Raw genomic sequence first — 15,844 nt, 5'->3', positions numbered from 1 at the left:
CAAAGACTTAAAGTTCTTGTCAAATAGATCTTTCACTTCCTTGGTCAGAGTTACCCCAAGATATTTTATGCTATTTGTGGCTATCGTGAAAGGTGATGCTTCTCTGATTTCCCTCTCTGCTTCCTTATCCTTAGTATATAGGAAGGCAACTGATTTTTTGGAGTTGTTCTTGTATCCTGCCACATTACTAAAGGTGTTTATCAGCTGTAGGAGTTCTTTGGTAGAGTTTTTGGGGTCGCTTATGTATACTATCATATCATCTCTTTCATGTGTGTCTTTAGGACCTAGCTGCTTACACATAGGAGGCCTATGGGGTGAGCATTCACTGCAGCCATCTATATCTAGAACTAAACCTTGTGGTCAAGGGAGGTCACTAGCTCAAAAGCTGGCTGAGACTTTCAGCAAGACCAGAAGGTACCCGTGATACTGACTCTAAAATATGGAGTCTCTGTAACTTTTGTCTAACACATCCCAGGAATCTTAGCTAGAGGAAGAGGTATCTGTGTGTGGTACAGTTGCCATGAGGAAGAAAGAGAATCTCATCAGGGCACACATGTCAAAGCTAATATACAGAAAGGAAAATGGTAACTGGACCTGTGATTGATTGAATGTACCTAGGCTGTGTTTCTGTTGTTTCTTAGTCCACTATAACTTAAACCCTCTGTTCTTAGTATTTGGTAGGGGAGAAGCAGGTAGTCACTTGCTATATCATTTTGTAACATTGATCCCAGCAGTCATTGTATGTGAGTGAATGTATGCAGATGTGACTCCAAGATGAGGGGGGAAGGTCAGGAAAGATCACTAAGGTTGAAGGCTAAGCTAGGGAAGTCATCATGACACATCTGGCCAAAGAAAGTTAGATGATTGAGTAGAAGGTTGGAATAGGATCAGGTGTAAAGGTTAAAACACCAAGTCAAGTGAGGACACACATGGACTTGAAATAAGGAAAAAAGTTGGAGCTTGCAACCCACTACCACTACCAGTTACTCTGTCAAACATGCCCACATCCCTGCACGCAGACTTGGATAGACATCTATGAGGCCTTACATATGTTTGTATGTGTATATCTATACACATATTGGCATGTGTATCTAATTAGATGCAGAATGCACACTCACTAGAAAATGTGGGGGAATATTTCAAAAGCATAGGAAAGAAAAAAAAATCACTCCTGTCAAATAAACTATCCTTCCTTTTTCATTGCTTTTCTGGATTGCCATTTTGAGAGGTTTGATTTTGCGTAGCTATGCTTATGTTTGTATTTCTTGGTACCCTACTTTTTCATAAGGCATGGAAGCCTTTTCCTATTTTGATCTTGAATTTCCATAAGCACTATTTTGATTCTTAGTTAACAATTCACTGTGAAAATGCATGAAAAGTGGAGTTTTCCGATAGAGCAGGTATTTCACGACTGTGGGACTCAACTGCAGGACTGAGCTAATAGGACACCCATTGGTGCAAGGTAGAATTGAGTGTATTGCCAAAAAAACCCTTGATCTTCTGGTAAGGCTAGCTAGGAACAATATCCTGCTTGTTTTCAAAGACCACAGTGCTTCCTTTGGTTGTGAAAGATTTGTATGATGTCTCTAGAACCTGACCTGTCAAATGAGTCAAGCCAGGTGACTGTAAAGAGGCGTGAGCAGAGCCATGGGAGGTTACAAGGTTATCTTCAATATGGCAATGCCATAAGAATCTTTTTTTGCCTATTATATGTATATGGTTTGTGAGTGGGTGTATGTTCAACTGTGTGGACACAAATATCTATGTATGTGTGTATGTATACTTGTTGAGGCCTGAAGCTGACATCAGAGGCCTTTCTTAATTGCTGTCTACTTTGTTTATTGATGGAAGGTCTCTTACCAAACCTAGAATTTACCAGTCATTCCTTGCCTATATAGCCAGTTTACGATCTCTGCCTCTTGAGCCTGGGTTACAGGCAGCCACCATGTCTGCCTGGCTTTTGTGTGGGTTCCAGGATCTGAACTTTGATCCTTATATTTGTGCAGGAAGTGTTTATACACTAAACCACCTCCCCAGACCCTGCTGTGTCTTCCAGGACTTTTTCCTGCCCTAAGGTGTTGTCTTTCAGAGACATCGTCTTTGCATTTTATGGCATGCATTTGCACAGAAAGACTGGCATAATAAACCCTCACTGGACTGGCTGCTTTGCCTAGAGATAAAATCCACAGCTCCAGAACAGGAGGATGCTCAGGGGCCCTGACACTTAGATGCTTTCTTCGGAGCCCCCATTTCTCTTGTAAAGATGCAGAAAAACCCTACTGTCCTAAAGCCTTTCAAATTCTCTGCTCCATTTTCCAATACATTTATTTTTCTAAAATCAGTTTAGAACAGATGGCAATACTCTGGTCTAAAGAGGTTTTACATGTTCAAAACTCTTCAAAAGTAAGTATTGGTAACTCTCCTCTTGTAATGGGTGTAAGCTATACCAAATTCAGAGAAATGTCATGGAGGTGAAGCCCACAGTTTACCAACCCTTATCAGGGTACTTAGTCAATCAACTCCACTCAATAAACGTCAGCAGTTTGGGGCCTGCAGATGTAGCTCAGCTTATAGAGGGCTTGCCTGCTATGCAGTGGCTCATACTTTTGGCACACAAGAGGTGGAGACATGAGAATCAGAAGCTCAAAATCATCCTCAGCTCCATAAGGAGTCTGAGGCCAGCCTGGGCTACATGGAACCCTGTATCACAAAACAAGAAGTCCAGGAGGTAGCTTAGTGAATAAGAGTGCAGGACACGAATGCCCAAAGACCTGAGTTTGAATGCTCAGCACTCATGTCAAAAGCTGGGTGGGCATGGCTACATGTTCCTGTAACACCAGCATTGCACAGGGGACGGGAAGAAACATACCCTGAGAGTTTGTTGGCCAGCCAGGTTAGCCAAAATGGCAAGTGCCTTAGATTCAGTGAGAGACCCTGTCTCAAGAGAGAGAAGTGGTGAGGGATAGAAGGCATGTGGTATTCTCCTCTGACCACTGCATACATGTCCACTAACACACACACACGCAAATGAAAACTACAAAAGACTTTCAACTTTTGCTTTTAGAACTCACTTCCTTTTTATGAGCTTCCAAAAATATCCTCTCATCCAAAAATACAAATGTATATGTAGCCAAGAGCACAACCTTTCAAGAGTAAATCTCAGTGATCCTGGGTTGTCTTGGCAGCAACTCGACCAATGAAGGGATGAATGTGAAGAAGTGTTGCAAGGGGTTCTGCATCGACATCTTGAAGAAGCTGTCCAGGACTGTGAAGTTCACCTATGACCTCTACCTGGTGACCAATGGGAAGCACGGGAAAAAGGTTAACAACGTATGGAATGGGATGATAGGTGAAGTAAGTAATCTTTGCTACCTCCAGGTTCTCATCCCAACAGAGGGCTTGGGGGCTGGTGGTGCTGGGGAGAGAGGGTGAAGGCGATGCTCTTTCTTCCGTCCAGGTGGTCTACCAACGAGCAGTCATGGCCGTGGGCTCACTCACCATCAACGAGGAACGTTCTGAAGTGGTGGACTTCTCGGTACCCTTCGTGGAGACAGGAATCAGTGTCATGGTCTCCAGGAGCAATGGCACCGTCTCCCCTTCTGCTTTCCTTGGTATGTGAGTTTTATAGTAAAGATTGCTTCTCTGAAAAAAAAAGATGCAGCGTTTATCCTGGTTTGGGTAATTACCTCAGTTGGTAAAAAGCTTGCTATGTAAGCATGAGGACCCGATTTATTCCCCAGGCCTCAAGTGGAACATTCCAGAGAATGTTAACATTTGAGCTATTCCAACTAATGGCCACCCTATCCCCTCAGCTCGTACTTTTCATTTATCTTTAACTTGGGCATTTCTGCTGATAAACACCGTCACATATTTAGATACTGGTCTTGATTACGTAGGATGAAAATTAATATATTGCTAAAACCATGAAAACACTAAAAAATAAATTAGCCTGTTGGCTTGCAGTTAATTTAAATAAGCTATAGACTTTTATTCACCCTCCACACATACACACTTTCCAGTCCACTAATCATTCATCCACTGGAAGTAATGGGACTGCCCAATGATTTATTCTAGAGCTATAATAAACATAAATAATCTGAGGACTACACACTGACAGAGGAGCAATGCACTCTTAGTTTAGAGTGTGGCTATCCTTGCCATATAATTTGTAAAATAAGAAATGCTTTCAACTTTCCTTTCAACAATTCCATAAATGTGTTTACATGAAAGGTAATCAAGGTAGAGTTGCTCTTCCTATTGTCACTCCCCATGAACACAGACTGTGTGTCCCGCTAGGAGTCATAGCAACTTCGTGGCACACAGCCAAGCACAATTAATTTCTTCTTTAAAGTGACTGTGTGACCATTATAAATTATTTTCTGGAAGTTATCTTGTAAACTTCATGAAGTTTATATTATTAACTTTTCCTTGGTATTCACATATAAATGAGTTTGTCCATATTTGGGAAGGTAAAGATAAGATGTTTATCTCAGGAGAAAAGCTCCAAGAGTGAGGGAAAATGGCTTTTATTAAGGTCAACTAAATTAGTTATACTTTTCCAGAGACAGGAGAACATCATTAGAGAAAATCACAAGGGCTGGAGAAATGGCTCAGTGGCTAAGAGCACTTAGCTGCTCTTGCAGAAGATCTGAGTTCAGTTCCCAACACCCACATGGCAGCCGGCAATGGCCTGTAATTCCAGTTACAGAGAAGCTGACGCCCTCTTCTGACCTCCATGGGCACTGCATATATTGGTGCACATAGACACACTCCCAGACACAAACACGCCCACACTGAATAAATAGATATGGAGATAAATCAATAAGTGCTTGAATTACAGACTCAAACTGACCTGTGTGTGCCAACTGCAAACCTATAGTTTTGCCCCCTTATCTTCATTTATGCCACATCAGCAGCCAGTAGCGCTTCCTAACCACTGTGCCTTGAGCAGTGTTGACTAACAGGATTTTTGGAGACTGCCTTTTCAAAGTAGTTTAGGGAATGGCCATTTTCATTTCTGATAATCCAGTTAAGCTGTTGAAATCCTTGCCACTCACTGCTTTTAAAAAGTTATGTAGTTGTTATTTCAATTTTTACAACCTGTGTTGATCTAATAACAAGATGAAGAAAGACATATCTTGCTATGTTCTCCCCTTTGTCCCTTTGTTTGATACAGATTCTGAGATCCATATCTTGAGGGAGCCTCATTACACCAGAAAAATGCAACTGACTCCTCCTGCCAGTAATGCGGAGTCTTTGTCGGTGTGAGATAGGCATCCGCTCAGCTTCTTCCGCTTCTTTTCCTGCCCTGCCTACCAGACTGTTCAGCACAATGCAGCTGCCCTGGGGGTTAGGAAAAGACTGGGAGAGGACTGAATCCATGCAGTAACATAGAAAGAAATGAGTCTTTTTCACAAAACGCTCCATGTCCCTGAACCAGAGAGAACTTTTTTCCAGCACAATCAGAGACAAAGAATATCAAGTGCCTTGTCTTATAAAAATGGGTCGCCGATGTTGAATCTGGCCTCAACCCAATTTGGGTAGATTTTTTTTTTTTAAATCTTACCTGTGTCTGTAGAGTATCTCCATAGGAAGTCAACTCTTTTGCCCAATTTAACACTCCTTCTTCATACTGTCTCTTTAAAAGTAAAATGAGTTGTGTGGGGAGGAAGCTGTTTTTATGCCAAAAACTTCATACTTCTCCTGGTCTCCAGATTACATTCCTCTCTGACTGGCTGTGCACCCCTTATTTACAGACATCATGTGCAGGTTTTGAAAGTCATAATCAGCCGAGCTAAGCTCCATTTTTCCATTCATGGGCTCAGCCATGCAGAGAGCCTAAACACTCAAAATCTGATTGTGCCGGTCTTCGTTATTTCCTATTCTTTCTCCTCCATAAACTCCATTAACTCACTCGGGAAATGTCGGTCAGGTAACGCTGCTGAGCTTTTGTGTAAAACCATAACCAGCAGCTCTTCAAGGACAGCGATGGCATCTCTTGTAATACTGCTCTCCAGTTAATTCTAAGAGCTTGCTGAGCAGGTTAGATTCTTTGATCCACAGAAATGCTAACTTGGAGTCTTCCACACAGAAGTTCCTTCATAGGTAAACGTTGAATCTGTTTGAAACCACTGGAGAATATAACTTGCAGCAATTTAAGATATTTCTGGGTCACGCCTCGGATGCTATGGGCTGGTTCACTTATATTCTTTTTCATAGTGCTCTTCTCTCTCTCTCTCTCTCTCTCTCTCTCTCTCTCTCTCTCTCTCTCTCTCGGTCTGCAAATAGCAGGATACAAACACGTACTTCATCTATTAAAACCAGAATACTGGGTCAATATGATGGCTCAGTGGGTGAAGGTATTCACCACCAAGCCTAACCACTGAGTTTGGTCCCAGGGACCTACAGGATGGAAAGAAAGAATTGATTTCTCCAAGTTGTCTGATAGCTTCCACAATTGTTCCATGGCAAGCAAGTGTGTGTGCATGCATGAGGGCGTGTGCACGCATGCACGCACACGCACACACAACATACAAGTGATATACACAAAATAAATAAAAACTCAATAAAATTTAAAATCAGACTCTTGAAGCAGAGCCTTTGCTTCCTGAGGCATGATCACAAGCCAAGAGACTAATGATGTCACCTTCAAGTGAGGAAACATTTGGATCAGTGACTGGGATCACTTTTCTGGCTAGTATGTTTGTGACTAGAATGTATTCTGCCAAACAAAATCTGCTGCAGATTTAAAAGTCCTGACACATGAGCAAAATGCTGTAGTAATTTCCCCGTACTTTTAACGATGTTATCAGGTCCTACAGAGAAATGGGAGCTAATTAGTAAGTGTGATTTTATTAACTGAAGCTGCTTTTTCAGCACCGGGGACAGAACATCACTCATCATTTCTGGCTTTAATTGTGGAATCTGTCGCCCCATCCGCCATGTGGTGTATGGAGACAGCAATTAAGAGTGCTGAAGGCTTTCCTCAGAAAAGCTCATGCGCTCATCATGTCTGCCAGCAAGACACGCCTTGCCATTAGTACACCCTACTCGCAGAATTACTTTAATATCTTCATTCTTGATGATTAAATACTTTTTTGATTTCCTAATTATCCGTCTACTTATCTTCCTTTTGGATGCACCTCATTACCAGGTTGCAGTGATTCCAGGAACATAATGGTATTTATTATTCTAGCTGAAATCAGCTAAGATAAATTTCAGCTGCCGCCTCGATTCCTTACGCTCATTTTTGTGTTAGGCAAGGAATTTCTACTGTCACCTGCTGCCCTTTAACATAGTCACACTATTGAAATAGAATCCCAGTTCATTGGCTCCAGGTTTTGAATTATCCAACACCATTAAGGTTTGGACATATCACTTCCTTTCTGTACATTATGATCACCTCCCTGGAACCTGCCTATGTTAGGGACCCACAGACTCTATTCCTGACTTACATGGAGATCACCTCCCTGGAACCAGCTTGTGTCGGGGACCCACAGACTCTATTCCTGACTAATTAACAACCTCATAAAACTTGTAAAAATAGTAAAGCATTTGCCACCCAGCGGCTTTGTCACACTCACTACGCTTTACTCAAGTGTTTTCTTCTGGGAAAAGGCTTTCAGTTCATCTGCATCTGGGGTGATATCCTCCATATGATGCAATCAGTTGGAGGTGTGTCCACTAAGATTTTTTTGCTGAATTTTCTAACCCATCTATATCATACATGATAACACAGCTATAATCCGCTAATGTTCATATTCTCAATCCAGTTAAGTGGACGTGTTCATTTATATACAGGATCTCTGACCTTTCTAGAATGTTGTAAGACTTAGAACTTTGTGCCCCCCACACTCTGAGATACCTGCATACTGCCCAGGTTATGTACAGTGAACTATTAAGATGTCTGATAAGGGAAGCAACTGTTTACCAATCTAAGCCCTCATCACCTCTTCTCTCAATGATGTCTTATTGACTTATTCCATGAAAGTAATAGCTCCAAATGACTTTTGGGTGTAGTGAAACCCACCACCCACCTCAGTAAGACTTGTAGGCCACAGAGATCTTATCCATCTGCAGCAGAGGGTGGCAAATTGTGACCTTCTAATATTTTTGCCAATGCTATGAATTTATAATCCTTTATGACAGGTTATAATTATCCATTTGCTTCTGAAGTTTCCCACAGATCCTCACCACCAGTATATAAAAATTCAAATGAAAATAAAAATTTAAACCACACATTTGTGACTCCATATACTACTAATCTGGGTCTGGCTTGTTTCTCCTGAGGTCTGGTATTCTGGATGGTTCTATGATCATGTGGGGGCCCTGTGGCCTAACTATTTGCAGTCTAACATATTCTTTCTCTTCTTATTATTCTTTTCCCTTATATTACCCTTGACCTGGTTTGTATAATGTCACATTCTCTTCTCTATTTTTATCATCTCATGTGCAGCCTTATGAAGTTTCTCAAGTCATTAGAAAGAATGATTTCACATATGAATGAAAATGACCAGCTTCTTTGGAATGATCAGATTTGATGGGTGGGTGACTGGGCTTCCAGCTGGAGGTGGGGAAGAACTGACTGATATGCATTTGTCCCTATTTCTTTCCCAATAGAACCCTTCAGCGCCTCTGTCTGGGTGATGATGTTTGTGATGCTGCTCATTGTCTCTGCCATTGCTGTCTTTGTTTTTGAATACTTCAGTCCTGTTGGATACAACAGAAACTTAGCCAAAGGGAAAGGTAAGGAAGTCTTCATATATCTGATGCAAAGTTAATGCTATTTCAGAGCTAAGAAGGTGGCTCAGGACTTAAGGTGCATACATGCTGTGCAAGCATGCGGACCTAAGTTCATATCCCAGCACACATGTAAAGACGAGATGCTATGGTGAGCATCCATAACCTAGCACTGGAGGTAATGGAGCAGAAACAGGCAAATTCCGGGGCTTTGCTCGCCAGACATTCTAGTCAGTTGGTGAACTCTAGATTCAATGAGACCCTGTCTCAAAAATAAGGTGTAAAGCTATAGAGGGAAGATGCCCAACTCTGAGCTAAGGCTTCCACATGTGCATGCAAGTGAGCTCTCACAACTGAATGCACCCTCGTGCACATAAATGCTAACACGCACACTCACACTTGCACGCACGCACATACAGAGACAGAGAGTGTTAGTTGTAGAACACTTTCCCCCACATTGCCGCATTGCTGTGGGGAATCTTCATAGGAATAGACTTGGCACATTGACGTGGCATGTATGATCTGTTTACTTGAACTGAAAATAGGGTTTGAGCATGAAATATTTTAATCTTATAATTTGAAGTCAAGAATGGTTAGGTAAAAAACATTGATATTCAATTTGTTGAGAAAACAGAGTTGAAGGAATTTTGGCAATTTATTTTTGAAATGTAGATCAAAAGAAATATTAAAATCACAACAAATCTCAATTTCAATCTATGCAAATAAAATGACCTGATAGATTCTGCTTTAAGAACATTCTTCAAACTAGTGAGTCTTATTTGCATCGTTTGACAATAAATGTAACTATAAAGTGGTGTATTTCCCCAGAGTTAAATTTTCCCCTTGATGGTGTCTTATCATATTGTACTGTACTTGATAAAAAAAAAGAATTGGTAGATGGAAAGTGGAATTTGAAGATAATCTTTGTATGACTCACTAAGAGGCTTGTAAACACATCACATCATTTTGAGTAGATTTCTTTTAATGCGCAGCACCTCCGTAAGTGGATGTTATCAGAAAGATGTTAGCATCGACTCCCTTCCCCCCCAGAGTGACCTTATATTGCAGAGAACAGGAATCCTTGGGACCAGGAATCGAGCTCGGGCCTACAGTACTTCCCCAGCATGTGAAATGCTGCCAACTTTAGTACTCCCGCCACAGAAAGGAAAAGAAAAGAAAAATAAAAAGAACTTGATGTCTCAAATGTCCCTCCAGAAAAAGATGTCTTTTAATTCAACACATACATGTATAACTTGAAAGATTTACACTTGAAACAGTTGAGAGGTCATGGGAATTTATTATTTCTTTAAAGCCCTTCTCCTTCGCGGCTACTGAAGAACACTGAATACTGTATTAGCCATCTCCCCAGCTCCAAAGGGCCTTGCATAGATAAAGTTGTGTTTAAGGAAGGGCTGAAGCAGGAAGGAGCTTTCAACACAGTGACAGTGAGCTGATTCCACTGATGATCACACGAAGGGGAAACAGGACTTCCACCAGCAGAGTCTGCAGTGGAGGGCTCACACATTCTACACGTGGGCATTTCCTGAGTATATTCTGTGTGCCAAGCCCCATGTGGGTGCAGGAGACAAGGTGAATCAGATGGTGGCTTCCTGACTCTCTTGGGTTTTAGGACTTAAGTGGGGAGACAAGAGGTAACGACATTAATCAGCCATTAATTAGTTAATTAGGCATTAATTAGGCATCTCAAATAGTACCGTGCAAGACGAGTTACTTTGGTGAGGTGGGGGCACTGCTTTAGCTAGGGCGTTCAGACAGGAAGGGATTCACAGCTGAGAGCTAAAGGAAGAGCCTGGCTATGAGAAAAACAGAAAGAGCCTTCAATTAAGAGCGGAACCAGGCCTGACAAGTGGGAAGAAATCGAAAATGAAAGGGAGCCTAGTGGTGCAGCCCTGTCATTGCAGCTACCATAGTGGCTGCGGTGGAGGTTACAAAGGCCATCCTAGTAACAAAGTAGGTTCTAGACTAGTCTGGGGAAATCGCAACAGACCTTTCAGAAGGGCTGGTGTGTGCAGGGCCCTGGGATCCACTCCTGCAGTAGAAACACATACACAAACAATAAAGATGGAAGACCTGAAGTTGGGAGAGAGATGTGATGGGCGATTCCCCAGGGCAGTTTGAGGTGGGGAGTAAGTGATGGGTGTGATCAAAGTACGTGGTATACATCTATGAAATTTCAGAGATAATAAAGCAACACTATTAGAGTAGTTGGGACTAGAATAAAGGCTACGAAGGTGGAGACAGGGGGATATACTGGTGATACATCGTGGAGAATAAAACTGATTCAGAGAACCTTTTCTTCAGTGGTTCGTCCCTTGGCCAAAGTACACACTGGAAGCTTATCATAAGAAAGCTATCTAAAGAATACTAAATGACCCAGCGTATACCCTCGCCTTTTCCGTGCTTGCTCCTCATGAGGGCCCTGTTCCTGTGCCTGTGACAGCTCAGGAAGCTTGTTTCTCTGTGACATGTTACATTTCACTACACTTTATGGGTGAAGTCACATGGTGCAGCAACATTATTCATGGATCAGGAATCCCCTAAAGTGTTCCCAGGATTTCCCTCTCAGCCTCCTGTGTGTGACTCCTTAATGGCTGTCACTGCTGGTCAGTTCTTCTGTAATTAAGTGGCTGATGAAGTTAGTAGATTGATTCAAGTGTTCCTGACCTCTTGGAAATAAATCCAGAAAATCATAAAATTAGGCAAAGAGAGTCAGGTGAGATTGAGATAGAGAATTATAGGGTTAGCCACATTCTCCTTCATGCATTGCACGGTGGGCACTGTGGCTGTGGGGAGCAAGTCCGTTGTTCAGTGGAGAAAGATTCTTCTGTTAGGTCCCTGCCCAGAGCCTCTTCCCTCCCATCCAGCAGAACCCTCTTCTGCTGCTTTATTTATTGCCCACTCTGCTAGCATTGCCAGCTGAGGTCTTGGTAGATCATTTTGTCACATCTTCATTTACTTAAATGACATAAAAAATTAACCTTCTTCTTAAAGAAGGCGTTTTTCTCTCTCAGGGCGAGGGCATAAATTGTTTTTTTTCCTGGTGCAGTATGAAGTCTGGAAAACCCTCACTTGGGTGGTTTACTATCCTCGTATGCCCCCGCCCAATAAATTTCCACACATTGTTCTGCCTCCTAGTTAAGCCTCTCACTAGGAACACTTAAGAAACCGAAAAAGAACACACTGCAGAGAGGATTCAGACGACAAAGGACAGTGATGTGACGTCAGCCCAGTCTGCGACATGCAGTGAACCATCCCCCCTCTGAAACACTGGGAGAATTGGGCTCTAGTGTCTGTTCCTGAAGGCCTCCATCCGGAAGGAGTCTGATTTGTATATTGTGCACACTTCCCTTGTGAATCTGAACAGGAGCAACTTCCAGGGGCAGCTGTGTTTGAACCCCAGCATGCTCTTGCCAGATGATTGAATGATCCTAGGGATAGCCAGCAGTGAAGCAATCCCCACCCCACCCCCATACATGCTTCTGCAAATTACCTTTACATTTACTTTACGTATTTTAATTATTTGGGAATTTCATAAAAGCATACCCCCAATTTTCTCCCTTTCAAGTTCTCCTTTACATTTTTTTAAGGAGTTTGGTTTCCCCAAACGGAAACCAAATCCAAATTTAAAAACATGTCCTAACACCACTTTTCACAGAAAACCCATTTTGCATAACTATTTTCTTTTTAAGAAATGTGGTAAAAATCCAGTTAGATGGAAATGTGAGGAAAATGCTAATTATCTTAAAGCCAAAAGAATTTGACTACAGTAAGCTTCTGGGGACAATGGAGAATCATAATAGTGCCAGGCTTCTGTCTTCCATCCCTCCAGTGCTACTGGTGAGTGCCACTGTACACGCTCGCATGCGCACACACACACGCATGCACACACATGCACTCTGTGAGAATGCTGTAACTATTCTTTCTGTCTCTGCAGCTCCCCACGGGCCTTCTTTTACAATTGGAAAAGCTATATGGCTCCTCTGGGGCCTGGTCTTCAACAACTCTGTACCGGTCCAGAACCCTAAAGGCACAACCAGTAAGATCATGGTGTCGGTGTGGGCCTTCTTTGCTGTCATTTTTCTGGCCAGTTACACAGCCAACTTGGCTGCCTTCATGATCCAGGAGGAGTTTGTGGACCAAGTGACAGGCCTCAGTGACAAGAAGGTAAGGGACCTTCTTTCCTTGCTGGCTGAGGTTTCATGCTAAGTACTGTTCTCAAAAGGGATGATTTAAGATTTAGGGATCAACTGTCTATTCTATAACCTAAAAGCAGGATATTTCTTCCATAAATTGAGTATTTATGAAATAAATCAGAGACACCATCTTAAACGCCACTGCCTGGTGTGTAACTGATTCTGGATCCCAGCTTCTGTGTGGTCACTTCTCACGTTTATAAGATCTTAAGGATGCTTACTTTATGGCTCTGCAGCATTGGCTGAAAGTCAGTCTCCATGGGAATTTGACTCTGAGGTGGGTGTGCTGCCCCAACAGGAAGAAAGAAACACTGGGAGAAGAGCTGTTGGCACCTCTTGCCCTCTGTGAACTCTGACGTGTCTTATCTATATAACAGGTCTCGAATTCCCACATAAGACATTTTAAAAACTCATCCCTAGGCTCCATCCAGAAACAGTTATTTTGTCTGTTCTCTCCTATACAATCAAGTCAGTCTAGCTGGTGGCACAGAATCAACACAGGGGTCTCGCCACTGTCTCTTCTTAGATGCTCTTCAACAATCCTGTCCCAGTAAGCTGGGCTCTGTAAGCACCCTCCCTTCCCATCCTGTCCCCCCATCCTCTCTCCTCATCCTCTCCGTGCCCTTCTTCCCCGTCCTCTCTCCCTGTCCTGCACTGGATCCCAGAAAGGGCTGTGTGGTTTGACTGAATTTTCAGAACCTCACACGGAGGCTGACGAGAGGTAAAGTGGGTTCATTCTCCTATTGAAATTTTAGCTCAGGAAACAAATCCTGACTTGCTAAAGTCAGCAGTGCTGAGCCTGCAGCGCAGCAGAGCTTTGCTGTCTCGTGTGTGAGGATAATTTGTCTCTTTATAAAACCTCCCTGTCGCATCTTGTTGACATAAGTCTGCGTCTACCCTTTTGGCATTCATCAACAAACTGCTGAGTAGAAAATCAGTCTGTGAAAAGCCTTCAGAGCTCATGCACACACTGTTGGAGAAAGGGGCACAGGCTGTCCTAGAAACAAAGACAGCGAGAGGTCAAAGATGGAGTCACCTTCACAGGCGTGACTTAGGAGTGTCAGGCCTCTCTCAGAGGGCTGGAAAACTCTCACACAGCTGGAATAGATGCCCTTCCATTCCAACCTCCTCCCCTATATTCCCTCCATCTTGCTCACCAAAGTTCCCTTCCCTGTTCCCACACCCCAAGTTCATTCCCACCAGGGCGCCTTTGGGCATCCTGGTCCCATCTGTGGACCAGTTTACCCTATTTTCTCCTGGCTGCTCTTCTTTGAATTTCAGGAGAATTCAACATTGGAGAGAAAACATCAAGCCCTCAGAGAGATCTTTGCTGGCTACTGGGGTGAACTTGGCAGACTGAGCCAGAGCTCTGGAGAAACCTGAGATGTTAGTAGGAAGAAATAAACAGTGCACAAGTAAACAGGAGAGGAAAGGAAGTGCCCGGAAGTGAAGGACCTTAAGGGGTTAAGTTGATTGACTAAAGCATCTCAGGAAAGAGAAGCTCAGAGCTGGTCAGTTGTCTGTCATTTTTTCTTTGATTTGTTTTCAGTAGTTGGGGACCTGGGACTACTGCATCCTCCACCAGCACTCTGTCACTGAGCTCCAGCCCCAGCACTCTTTAGACTTTCTGCTTCGAGGCAGGGTCTCACTACAGGCTGACTGTGAACTCATTCTGGTCTAGACAGGCTTTGAACTTGTAATCCTTTTGCTTTGGTTTCTTGAGTAGTTGGAATTTGATGCCTGCACTTCCAGGCTCCAGTAGAAAAGTCCTTTGTATGGAATTCCTAGCACTTAGAGGGTGTTTGGTATCAGTGTTGATCAAACGCACAAATGCATTATGCTATGTTAGACATGTGTACGCCTCACTTGAGTCCACTGGACCCTCTCCAGACCTCTATTCTCGGCACCTTTGCCTGCTCTTTGCAAGGCTCTTCAGCAACGGCAGAACTGAGGTCACCTGTCACTAATGTCACACTACAAAGCCCAGGTGCTCTCCCACTCATCAGATGGACAAATGGAGGCATAAAGACTCTTTAGAGCTATGCACAGACTCAACAGGGACAGACTTGCCTCTGCTATACCTTAAGTAGACCCTTAGCCAGCTCCTTGCCCCCCTTAACAGCCCTTCTTCATGTTTGGTTTGCACCGGAGTCTTTCATTACTAAGTCATTTTCACCTGACATTTTGGCTTAGGGTTTAGATTGGAGACCCCGTATGAAGCAAGGGGCATCCACAGGCCACTGAAGTATTGCATCTAGAGGCAGAAGTAGATCTCCATTTCCTTTCGGCCAGGACTAGCCACACCATATACCCTCACTGCCTGCCGGTTCTTCTTTGCAAATCTAAAATTCACCCTTTTGGAGAAGGTCAAAGATGCTGGAACTGTGCATGTGCCTTTGTCCTAATAAGCTTTCTGTTGCCATGGCAAAACACTGACCAAAAGCCACTTGGCCATTACCAAGGAAAGCCAGGACAGGAGCTGAAGGCAGGAACTTGGAGGCAAGAACTGAAGCAGAGGCCGTGGAGGACGCAGCTTAGTGGTTGCTTCTAGGTTCATGTTCAGTTACCACCTGTGAGTGTGAGCTGGCCCCTGTTACATTGATTAGCAATTAAGAAAAGGCCCTTCACACAGACATTCCCACAGACAAATCTGATGGAAGAAATTCCTCAATTGAGTCTACTCTTTTTAGGCGTGTCTAGTTTACATCAAGCTGTTGAAAACTGTGACAGCTTTATGCCCCTTGATGTCTCCAGGCACAAAGTGCTGTTCAGTGACCCCATTACATGACAGGGTCAACAATGCAGCTCCTAGAGGAGGCAGCTGGGAGACACAGCTCTGAGTGGGAGGCTTTTCCACGAAATCAGTTGATAATTTATTTTGCTTTCTGTCT

The 15,844-nt window shown here is 43.2% G+C and overlaps 1 protein-coding gene across 1 annotated transcript in view; it reads left to right on the top strand.

Moving 5' to 3' along the window:
• Grin2a (glutamate ionotropic receptor NMDA type subunit 2A) overlaps positions 1-15,844 on the top strand; it is a 447,114-nt gene that overhangs the window by 342,992 nt on the left and 88,278 nt on the right. The window contains exons 7-10 of the mRNA XM_075942009.1: positions 3,186-3,354; positions 3,458-3,611; positions 8,620-8,745; positions 12,695-12,924. Of these exons, the coding sequence (XP_075798124.1) occupies positions 3,186-3,354; positions 3,458-3,611; positions 8,620-8,745; positions 12,695-12,924 (679 nt within the window). The remainder of the gene's footprint in view (positions 1-3,185; positions 3,355-3,457; positions 3,612-8,619; positions 8,746-12,694; positions 12,925-15,844) is intronic.

Source organism: Microtus pennsylvanicus, chromosome 11, assembly GCF_037038515.1.
Source record: "Microtus pennsylvanicus isolate mMicPen1 chromosome 11, mMicPen1.hap1, whole genome shotgun sequence".
Taxonomy (NCBI): Eukaryota; Metazoa; Chordata; class Mammalia; order Rodentia; family Cricetidae; genus Microtus; species Microtus pennsylvanicus.
This window is presented reverse-complemented; position numbering and strand designations above follow the sequence as displayed.